At 36.5% G+C, this 12,012-nt stretch overlaps 1 protein-coding gene across 1 annotated transcript in view; it reads right to left on the minus strand.

Moving 5' to 3' along the window:
* Positions 1 to 12,012, minus strand: part of gabbr2 (gamma-aminobutyric acid (GABA) B receptor, 2) — a 271,798-nt gene that overhangs the window by 135,311 nt on the left and 124,475 nt on the right. Inside the window, exon 4 of the mRNA XM_038288754.1 lies at positions 4,517 to 4,618. Coding sequence (XP_038144682.1) covers positions 4,517 to 4,618 — 102 coding nt within the window. The remainder of the gene's footprint in view (positions 1 to 4,516; positions 4,619 to 12,012) is intronic.

The raw sequence follows: 12,012 nt of genomic DNA on the forward strand, positions 1-12,012 counted from the left end.
TGTTACTTGTAAAAATGATAGAAAACAAAATTCTATCTGAAATAGTGGATGTGCTGCAATGCAATATGTCACCATCTCAGTTGTCCTCAGGGAAATTAACTGTTTAAATTGGTAATACATGTTACATTCAAATATTTTTTATGGACATTTGCCCTTTTGTGTATTGCAAGATGGCTAAAGAAAGTAAAGTGTAATTTATCTTATATTTCTTACGTAATGAAACAACCATTCATTTATATTGGCAGGGTATCAGTTATCTAGTATCTTTATTTAGAGGGGAAGGTCTAAAAGCACTTGGGTTGGAACCAGCATCTGTGATAAGAAGCCCCTGTTTTGATGGCATGATGCCTGACATGCCTTGGCAAAAAACAACCATAAATAAATAAATAATAACCTAAAATGACTGCACTATACATGTAATAGTGATCACTAGTGAAGCTAAGGTTGCACCAGTTTTTGAGACCTTTTAAAAGTTCAACATAAAAGCACTGTAGTAGAGTGGGGGAAAAAAGCATGCACCTGCTTCTTGAAAATCTTAGCACTGAACTAATAGCAATCTCAAGCTCCAACAGGCTGTCTGTACTTACAGATATTCACCCATCTGGTAGCTGAAAAAGGCTAAAATTTATGAAGTCATTTGGCAAATACCTTCCTTCTCTCAGTAGGAAAGCACAGAAATGTGAAGTTGATCTTACAATTTAGTGGTGCAGTGGGTAGCACTGCTGCCCTGCAGCAAGAAAGTTCCTGGTTCAATTCCCGGCCTGGTGTCTTTCTGCCTGGAGATTGCATGTTCTGTGTAGCAAATAGCATGTGTAAGTTCTCTCCAGGTACTCCTGCTTCCTCCCACAGTCCAAATACATGACTGTTAGGTCAATTGGCTTCTTTAAATTCTCCTTAAGTGTGAGTGTGTGAGCGAATCCTTGTTTGTCATGTTTGTCTCTGTGTTGCCCTGTGATAGACTAGCGACCTGTCCAAGGTGTACCCCGCCTCTTTTCCATTGACAGCTCAGCCCTGCTGGGGTCGCGGCGTCAGAAAATGGATGCGTGTTACACCACAGCTAATATAATGTAAATTCCCCCTGCACAACTACACTCTGTTAATTGCGCACCCTGATCATAAACACACTATTAAGTACAACTGTCCCTTAAAATATTATACACACTTGAAAGAAATAAATGGGTATTGATATTTCTCATAATATACTTAATCTCCTTAAGGCTAGACTTGTACACTTCTCCTTATGCTTGAATACATGGGAAAATAAGAAATTGTTATCTTGTTGGTGAGCAATATCTGTACAATAGCCTGGATTCAACCTCCATGTTAACTGTGTCACCAGAGAAAAGGTCGTGGTGCTCTACTATTAAACAGGATATGCACCACTGCATTAGAATGAAGGTTTAAGAGCAGACAGAAAGTAGGTGCCTTACAGAACAGCAAGTACATAAAGCTAGAATAACGGAGGCTTCCTTGTGAAGGTGTTCTACTTCTGTAAATAATTCTTCTTGTTACCACTGATTATTAAACTCTAGCAAGAAGAAGCAGTGTTTTAGTAGTTTTAGTCATGTCAGCTCTAAGGTGTAACTGCCTAATAGCTTTGTTACTCTGCCTTAATCTTTACACTTAACAATGGAGGTATGTATGTCCTGTATGTCCTCAGTCAAACTGGTTGGTTCACAGGTCAGTCACTGGTCAAATGGCACTTCTTCCAAAACCCCCAACTTCTTCCTTCTATACATTTTTATAGGTTTTCTGGCATCTATTGGAAATCGGAAGAATTATACTATTATAACACTGTAAAGAAGCATAAACTAAGCACATCTTTTCAAAACAAGTAGTGGCTAGTGTGAACTTGAATGCTAGCTAGTCATCTAGAAGAGCTTAATCCAGTGGTCTTTAAGGAAAAATTAAAGACGAACAAGGTTGGATTAGCAAGATTTCCAGCAGAGCAAACCCACATTCACACATATTCCTTTCCCAAGTCAGTTTATAAAGAGTAGAGAAACCAGGGCACTTGGAGGAAACTCAAACATGCAGATGGAGAACATGCAATCCCAGAGAGAGATCTGGAGAGATGAAATTAGAAAAATCCATTGGCTGGAACTATAATGGATATCACCATATTTTAATACCAATATATACAGTTAAGGTATAGATAATAAGTAAATGTACAATCTTCTGTTTAAAAATATAGATCTACACTTTAAAGGCAAGTGTCCAAACTAGTCATCAGTCACAAGAATAGAGAAAACAGAGAATATAAAAAGCAATTACTGATATTTTATGCTCTGAATAACAAATTAACAATTACTGGTTACTTTTTTGTTTTTGTTTTACTAGTGTTTTCTTTTTTGTTTCTTTATAATGCAAGAAAACTAAAAAGATGAAATAAATGCGAAGCACAGAATTTGAAAAAAAGAGGAATATGGAGGATGCCTGCAATTCCCCTCAGCAGCTTTCTGTGTCTGTATTTTAAATATTTCAGCTGAACCATTACAGAGTGCTCTATTTCTGGATATGCTGAGGGTCTCCTATCCATCCTAACAAATGAAAAAAAAAAAAAAAAAAAAAAAACATAATACATTACACAGCTAGGATTGAGAAATTAATGCACTGTAGTATGCTGAGTGATAATCCCACTTTTGAAATGTCAGAGGGTCAAGGCCACTACTTGCAAACATTCTGCCAAAGATTCTGTGGTAACATCGTGATCTGCATTTTTTTGACGTAGCTTAAGTTGGTGATATGAGCTGAAAATGTCATGCTTTAAGAAACAGATTCCATTTTATATGATCACTAAACACTGAATCAGACCAAATGCCATCATTACATGCATTTAATGTTAAGACAAGACCAGTTTGCTCAAAATGATACATTCTCAATGTAACTTATTCTTCTTCAATAGTGACATTCTGACTCTTCTAATATTCCAAAATACTGTTGAATAGAGCTGTTTATTTCAATGACATTTGCAGCAGCATTTATTCTTTTACACCCAAAAGTGAATATAGTGTAAGAGGTTATCCATGTTATAATAAGAGCTAATTAACCCCTTTAAAGCTAATTACTTTTTAGATAAAACTTCAGATTAATCATGTCAAAATCCTGAATGTGAAACAACTCTGATCTAATAAAATAGCTAATGCTATCAAGATGAATAACGATAGTTCAGTGGGTGAAATGGACGTATAGAGAAGTTCAAACCCCATTGACACCTCTGTTCTCTGCAAATCTCACAGTTCTAAACTTCCACAATAAAACGTGCAAATTCAAAGGAAACACTGAATTGACGTCAATTCAGGGATGTTGCCTTATTTAGTTCTGGCCTGTACTTTTGTCACGCCCCGTAATTGACATACAGACCAGCCCACTGGCTCACTGGCCCAAGAACATGAATAGAGGTAGATGTAAGACACCAGTTTAGCTGTTTAGCCTACGGTTAGGTTCACTTCTACAAGAATTACAAAGCAGGCAGTTTCTCTATCGAAAAGGAGCCAGAACCATAGGCATAAATGCAGTGTTCCAGGCTGCACGGAGAAAGGAGAACATTTTCACAGTCTTCTCAAGGATCTGAAGACTTGACAGGCATGGGTTATTTTTGTTTATCAGAAGAACCCTGCAAAGTTTGATGCTGGCTCTCTCCCCCCTTCTGCCGCAGTTTCCGGACCAGCCCAGAGCTCACGGCTCGGTACTGCTTTACCAAAATCCATGACGATTTAGAAATTCGAATTGGACATTTTTTTTAGTTATGAAAAGTAATAAAAGTATGAAAAGTCTTTGCTCAGCAACTTGTAAACCAACCAATCAGCACAAAGCTCATCTAAATATTCATGAGAAAGAAAACCTGTCGTTTCATTCTAGGGCTTCTAACCAGGTTTGCGTTAGGGCACAAGGAACAGCAAATATGCCATTTTCAGCCCAATCAACATTACACACCCTATTCAGAGACCTTAAGGACCAGCACCAAATACCCTATATAATCATTCTATGACCCCTTTAAAGAGGTATTATAAAGTTTATAATGATACTGCCACCTATGGCCAATACACAGAACTGTAGCACTGTTCTGCCCGTTTCTCGTAGCTCGCATTGTACTTAACAAGGTTTCTTTTTTTTTTTTTTTTTTTTTTTTTTTTTAACCTTACATGTAGTTTGCATTGGTGTCTGAGTTGAGCTGGATGCCGGTCTCTTTTGAGTATACACAAAATTGATCTAGATTATCACGCTTCATTTTTTTGCTAGGATGGACCCATCTAACATGGATGCATTTGATGTCATGTCCACATAACAGTGCAGGAACTTCCAACCCGGAGTACATTTAGGGAGAAAAAGCATCAGGCTTATAGATGCATCGGCACTGAACCACTGAGGTGTCAATCTGCTCATCAAATTATGTTTTAGTGGTAAAGTGTCAAATATATGTAAAAAATATTTTTCAGTTTAAAACTTAAAAAATATCTCTTTAATAAGGTAAATAGTGTTGATAAAGTGTTTGTAATGGTAGAGCTAAACTTACCTTCAGTTTTTTTACATTGACACAGGGATCATTGGAGAAACTTTCTGTATCTGCTATCTGAATGTCTGCCTTCTCCAGCTCATTCGTCAGATCATTCCTCACCTGTGAGAAAAGAGAGGGAGGAGATATTGGTCACAATTTAAGATTATTACATACAATCACAGTTGAATTCTGGCAGAGGTGACATAAGGTGAGAGGCTCCTACAAAGCGTCTACTCAAAGTTAGAAGTATCCAAGCTGTATAATAGATTATTACAGTATGATAGGCGAAGCTTGTTTAGTGGTGTGTTTTATTCTGCTTACACAGAATGAAAACAAAACAACCAAAAAGAAAAGAAAAGTGAGGAACTGAACCGTCGCCTCGAGCACATCCAGGCATTGTGAATTGGCACTATGTAAATAAACTAAACTGAATTGAAATGAATTAGAATTTCTACATTTTTATTTTAGTTTGCAAGTAAACCTAACAATGGGAGTTGGCCCCATTAAAATAAGCTTTAAGTAAAACTGAAACTTATTGATTGATTTCATTTGGATAAATATTCAAAAAAGTAACTCAGCCAAAAATGTGGCTTTGATAATCGAATCAGTTACTAAATCCCCCATAACTGTTTATGTGTAGATGTTAATACAATACATACTTAGGCATATTAAAAACCCAGTCAATGACCAGGTTTGCAGAAATGAAAATCTGTGCAGCATATCCTTCCAGGATATGCTGCACAGATTTACCTTCTGTGTTCACACATTGTTTGACTCAATCACTGTTATGAAGAACTACAGCAAAACAGTCTTGGGGAGAATGTGTGTAGACCTTCGTTTGCACTTCAACTAAAGCATTTACCATTTTTAAAGTTTGGCAACAATTTAACAGTTAAGAAGTAGGGTATTTGCATCTTGGAGAAGCAGCAAATTTGCAGGATGAAGACTCAGACGGTCACTTGAGCGAGAACCTAACCCCAGAACGCTCCCCATGCCTTATGCAGTGAGAACACTCACTGCTTCCTCAGGGATGAATTAGATGAGGTAGACAAAAATTCTGGCAGGACCAGTATGGCATAGGTCAGCGACTTCTAACTGATCCTCGGCAAACAGCAACTGGGCACTGCTGTGGCTCCTTCGGCAGTTAGATTTAGGTCGACCAGAGCTGGATTAGCTCTAAGAAAAGACGGTCACTACGATCACCTCTTTCTGAATCGTAGGAAACGTAGTCTGACTCAGACAAGCAAGCACAGACCTCTCTGGAGGGATTTTGTTGCTACTTAGCGTAGATTTCAGCTGAGAAGCTTTCAGTCTAGGCATCTCCCGGCCACCGGCACCTGAAACCAGGAAGTTGAACAGGAAATAGTCTGTTTTAATAACCCCGTCAGAGGGGTGTGCCTTCAGAGGGCAGTCGTTCCGGTTACATCACTGACTTTTGATCTCAACACCACCATCTTTCACTATGGGGTTTATATCACTCGTGTACACTGTTAGAATTTCCCCTCGTGTATGTAGTATTCTATGCCAATAAAATATACTCATGTTTGTATATGTAATGCTGTAAAAGGCCTTAGAAGTACAAATACTTTCATGAGTTGCCATATCCAAATGAAATTCTGATAACAACAAATAAGCAATTCCAACATCAACACCTCCACAGGCCAATCACTTCTGTTGCATTTTTCAAGCTGATAGAACAAATCAGGAGATTCAAAAGGAATTACACATGTAATCAGTCACGGTGACTGCAAGAGAAATTAGAATAAGATTAGATTTGTTTATTTAATCAACACAAGAGAAAGAATGTGAGAAAAGTAGAAAGTAAAGTTTGTTTTGTCAACATTTACATAAAAATGTGTAAAACAATGTCTTTTTTAGAAATACAATTTCTGTTGAGCAATTCTTATTCTTACATGGGCTCAATCTGTAGTGTTGATGTGTGTTTTAGGGTTTAAAAGAGTATTTCCAGTGGCATACCACAGAGATCATTTATGGAAATGCAGTTTTATATGGTATAACACCTCTTGTTCCAGAAGGTTGATGCTTGACTGTAAGAAATGCATAAGATAAAAATAACCAATAAGCCCAAAGTGAATTTGACCTTGAGTAAATGTGCCAAAAACTTAAAAACAAGCCTCATTTTCAGGAAAATGTAATCTGAATCAAAATTACTTGCAATCTCGTTTCAAATACCACTAAGTATGAAATTACTATTGCTTTCAAACGTATTTATTTTAAACAATCTATTCTGTAAAACAACAAGATTGCAAAATATTGTAGGATAGAAGATCCCCTCTGGAGGTTGTAGGTATTGATATCCTTTACAAAATAAAAAAATGGATGGATGGATGGATGGATGGATGGATGGATGGATGGATGGATGGATGGATGGATGGATGGATGGATGGATGGATGGATGGATGGATGGATGGATTCAGTAAGTATGATTATTATATCCATAGTTAGAATACTTTGTAAAAATGTTTGCATACTAAACCACTTGTCTGGGTCATGAGTGCATGCTGATACTGTTTTGTGGGACAGAGGTTGAAAAGTTATGAGCTTCTGCAGTAGGCTACTGAGGTTACAGTAGGTTCTGCTTTTTACATTATGAGTACATTTTATTAAAGAAGGCATTTCTGATGTTTTGTAGATGATAACATGAAAGAACAGGGATCTTAGTTGTTTCTTCTGGCTGCTTGAATTTGCCACCACTCTATTTATATATCAATGTACTGATTCAGAGTTTAGGGTAATAGGCTAATAAAGTAATGCAGTTGTCCCACTGTGATGATAGGCCTGAATCAATATGAGTCCAAACAGCTCTTGGACATTGATTTTTACTACTTGTTTGTTTTGTTTGTGCATAATTAAGTATTTGAAATGTTGACAAATGACAATAATGTAATTTGCATGCAAGCTGTCATGGCCATTGGTTTTCTCCTAAAAAGAATGTAGTCATTCAAGAATATCCATTTATGCTTATCTTTGACTAGATTTGTTTTCAGGCTCAAATCAGCTATTAGGTAAGACTGACATAAAGGAGATGACCAGCTAAATAATAATGCATCTGTCATCTATTGAAATAACAGTGTTTTTACACATGGTGTATTGATTTTTTTTAGCTTGACACATCTTGTATCCTCCACTTATTCAGTATGATACATCACAGGAATGTAAATGCAGTTTGAAGACATCTGTTGTTTTGTATTTGAGTTTCACAGACTCTGTTCGCTATGTCTTGAATCAGATTTCTCTGATTTCCTTAGGCCATGCCCTGCAGCTATCATCAGTCTGCTCCCACCCAGGAGCTTGGCACTCGGGACAGCCTGAAACATCAGTGGGTATTTGTTCTCAAATGTGCGTGCCAAGCACAGTTGGCAGTGATAGCACAGTACAGCTAACGGATGAAGGTCCTACATGACTGCTCTATATTCGTCTCTGTTCTGTACTTCCCTCACATATTCATGTGTCCTAAATGGCTTTGACTACATATTGGCTGGTTTAATGAATTTCAAAACAACAGACCAACAACTCATATGCATTTAAGAATGCATATGTACCAAATGATTTCCTTTGTTTTACTCCCTAAACCTTTCCCATTTTTAAGTATTTGATGAAACAGTTCTTAACTTTGAAAGATCTAGTCCCCCCAAGGTATTTGTAAGATAATCTTCTCCAGAAGAACGTCTTTTATAGGAGTGCCTTAACGTTTCCTATGACACTGTCTCAATTTAAATTTTCCTCGATGAAAAGAGTCTGTACAATTTCTAAGTACTGAAATAGAATGGGGTTTGAGGCTAGATTACAAATGACACATGAATAGTTTCAGATCCAACTTGCTATTTTTAAGCTCTGGATACAGGTTTCAGTCCAAGTCTCAAGTCCTTTGCAACTTCCAATAAGTTTTTTCTAGTTTTGTGTCCATCATCTTCCATCAATACTGCTTTCCATTTCCCTGTAGAAGAGAGGAATCCCCTGGTACTGGCAGCATTATGTGTCCCAGTTGGATGATGGGTGTCTCAGTTATGGAGCTAATTCCTTCAAAGGGCCCAGCCCACTAAAAAAAACGTAGAGGAACATATACCATACCGGATGACAAAGGTTAAAATAAAACATATAAATAAGCAGCATTGTTATAAATAAAGATAAGGGAACTTAATTCTTATTTTCACTGGACACATCAAAATCAAATAAAGAGCTGAAGAAAATAATACTTTTTCGGAAAAGCTAAACTCGGGGGGGAAAAAATAAAATAACATTTGTTTATATTTGTGTAAGAAAAAGCAGATTTATGATAACAATAAACTATTTTGAATCCACAACACTGAGGGCAAATTGAATATCTGGATCCTAAACTTTGGCACCAATTTTTGTTTTTGTTTGTTAATGTTATCCTTGGTTAATATAACTTGTTTGGATATTTAAAGAAAACCCTTCGACAAGATTTCCATCTTAGGAAAAAGCATTTTTTGTAATGAACAATGTCAAGATACATTAACAACTAACAAAGCAACATCAGTTAAATGAATACCTTTAATAACTAATAACCACCTTAATTAAATGTTTAAATTTGTTGATACAAACAAGTTTGCTGCTTTGTTAGTATGAGTAAGTAGCAGGGACCTCTTTTTTTATTTCCCTCATGGCTCTTGATGTCTATGTCTGAGTTGTGTCTTCTTCTGGTGCCCCGGAGAGATATCTAAATCACCCTGAACATCACTCAATCTTGTACTGATATTACCTCCACTGTAGAGCGCGCTGAGCTGAAACAACAGGAAGGCCAGATGGATCAATATAACTTGGTTTTGCTCTTGAGAAACAGTTTGTTTGGGGATATAGACAAGCTAAAGCGTCCTGTTGTGTTATTATAAGTGCTGATCTGATCCGCCTGGCTGAAGTTGAGCTAAGAGGAAAACATGCTTGGAAAAGAGAGGAATGGCATCTGTCAGCCAAGTGTTTATTAAGGTGCAATGAAGCAACACACAGATGGTGGTTATATTCCAAAACAGCCACAATCAGACCTGCCGAAGAAAACGTAACTAAAAATAAACGACACAGAGACACGTGGATCTCGGGAAATAAATTCTTATGGATTTTATTTTCTTGTTTCTGCCACAAAAACAGTAAACAACCGGGACATCTGTGCTCTCCTGGATGCAAACTGAGTCAGAAGAGACAGATGGATAAAAAAAAAAAAAATAGTTGATGGGGAACAAATGTGCATCTTTACTGCATAATAATAACATCCGCTATTGTCTGGGGCAATGTGGATATCCTAGGCATCACATATAGAATAGAAATAAGCGTATTTTCCTTCTGGGCATGCATGCTTTTACTCAAAAAAACATCTTTGAAAATTCTAACCAAATTAAGGCAGAGATTTTAGTTGTGCTTAAATGCATATCTGCATTTAAAAAAAGATTTAAAAAAAAATCTGTTTAATGTACATATCTGGTTTAAACTGTGTGCTTTTAAACTCTGTTTTTATTGATTAAATATTTATTTTTGCAATATGTTGTCAATACAACAAATACCATACAATCTAGCGTAAAATGTTAGTTTTCCAGCAGACTGTACAGCTAGTCTGGTGCTTTTACAAACTAGCATGACACATTGTTGTTCAAATTGTCTGTTTTCATGACCCTAAACTTCCTTTCCTAATGTCCTAAATGAATAAATGTAGACTGTGGTTCACAGAACATGCATAGGCCTTTATAAGGAAAAACAGTTCAGTCAACTGGAAGATCTCTATGAAAGGCAATAAAAAAGACAGGAATTGCAATAGAGTGGGTACTAAGACAGTAATTTCTGCTACATTTATCAGTGATCATAGTATAATTAAACACTCGTCGTGTGCAGAGGGAGTCAGGCAGAGGATAGAGTCCTAATCCCTCCCTCAGTCAGGTCTGCCATCTGACTGCCTGACTGATGATTGCTGTCGTGTTCCAGGGCGAGCCCCGTTTGTCTGGCAATTTCAATAATGTTGATTGCTGTGTGTATGTTTTAGAGGACGTGTGTTGTGTGAATAGGGATTTTAATACTTTTAAATACCTGCCCCTCACTCATACTCATCACTTGCTGCAATAAACCACAAATGCCCCATTAATGGAACATTAGTGACCATCTATAAACACAATATGTGTACTGAAGTGTGGGTTTCAGTGTGGACTAAAAATAGAAAAGGTGACGTGATGACTTTAGCTTACAGGTTATTTTCCCAGGGGACACCAGACTGTAGGTGTTTATGTGGGACGTGCGATCTGCCGCCTGAATCCTTAACAAGAATTAAATAACATTAACCTTGGGAGCAGTCCACCTGGAGAGGAGCAGCAGGGGGACACAGGATGAAAAAAGAGAGAGGCATAGTGCTGTGCAAAAGTCTTTAGCCACCTCTGGGTTCTATGACCAAAGCTATTTTTGTAATGTAATGAGGTTCCTTAAGGCTTTTTGAATATCCGTTACTAATTTATAATCTGCAAAATATTTGAATCATTTCAAAAATTCCACTTCAGATAAGATGTTTTTTGTCTTCATTTTCATTGCTTAATTTCTGCAATTTTAAATTTAAAGGCGTTTGATTAGACAAGGTTTTATGTTGATATACCAAACATAATTTATAAAAATAATATTTTTCTCCTCATTAAAGACACTATAACCTAAATAAATAGTGAAAGAAAATGAGGAAGTGGTAATTAAAGGCAAAAGCAAAATAACACCATACGTTTCTTTGGTATAAATACTTTAGGTTTAGGATGACATGGCAATACTTATTTCCAACAGCTGATGATGGTTTTTATTATTTCTTTATAGATATCCTAGAAAGGGAATATTCCCTTTTTATTTTAATATTGATCTCTGTTAATTCAACCCCTGCTATATGGTGGTGTGGCTAAAAAATGTAATGGACAAACCACACAAAATAAGTACATCTGCTGCTTGATAAACACATTGCTTTGCTTTAAATGTTAGAAAATATTCTTTAGCTTATTACTTTAGCTTGCTTAACCACAGTTTTTCCTAATACTAACAAAGGCCCATGTATAAAGCATACATAATGTATGCTGTATAATATTTTCAGCACAACTCAGCATGTATTTTATTATTAGAGGCAAAAAAGACAAAAAAGTCCAAACTACAGCACCGATGAGGTCCTTCAAAAGAATTAATAATTTTGAAAAGAAGTTGGTGCATTGATGTTACCTGTGAAAGCCTTGATTCCATTTTTTTTTTTTTACGTTTCTGTTTCCTAGCTTGTTTTTGATTCATCAACTTATGACTTTGTTAAAGTGTCACCTGTATAATTGCTTTTTCACTATTTAATTAGACTCATAGCACCATTGGTGAGGCTGGAGAGGAGTCCATCTGGTTCTTAAGCAAACTATTTGCATGGCTTACATCTAATTATAGGCTTGACACTTTTATTTTTAAATTTATTATTAGGATTAGCTGCTATAATAATGATCAAAATAACGGTAATTTTTTTTATTTCTGTCTAATAAACCTCTTTATAG

Source organism: Cyprinodon tularosa, unplaced genomic scaffold (assembly GCF_016077235.1).
Source record: "Cyprinodon tularosa strain WSP-4 unplaced genomic scaffold, ASM1607723v1 ctg26, whole genome shotgun sequence".
Taxonomy (NCBI): domain Eukaryota; kingdom Metazoa; phylum Chordata; class Actinopteri; order Cyprinodontiformes; family Cyprinodontidae; genus Cyprinodon; species Cyprinodon tularosa.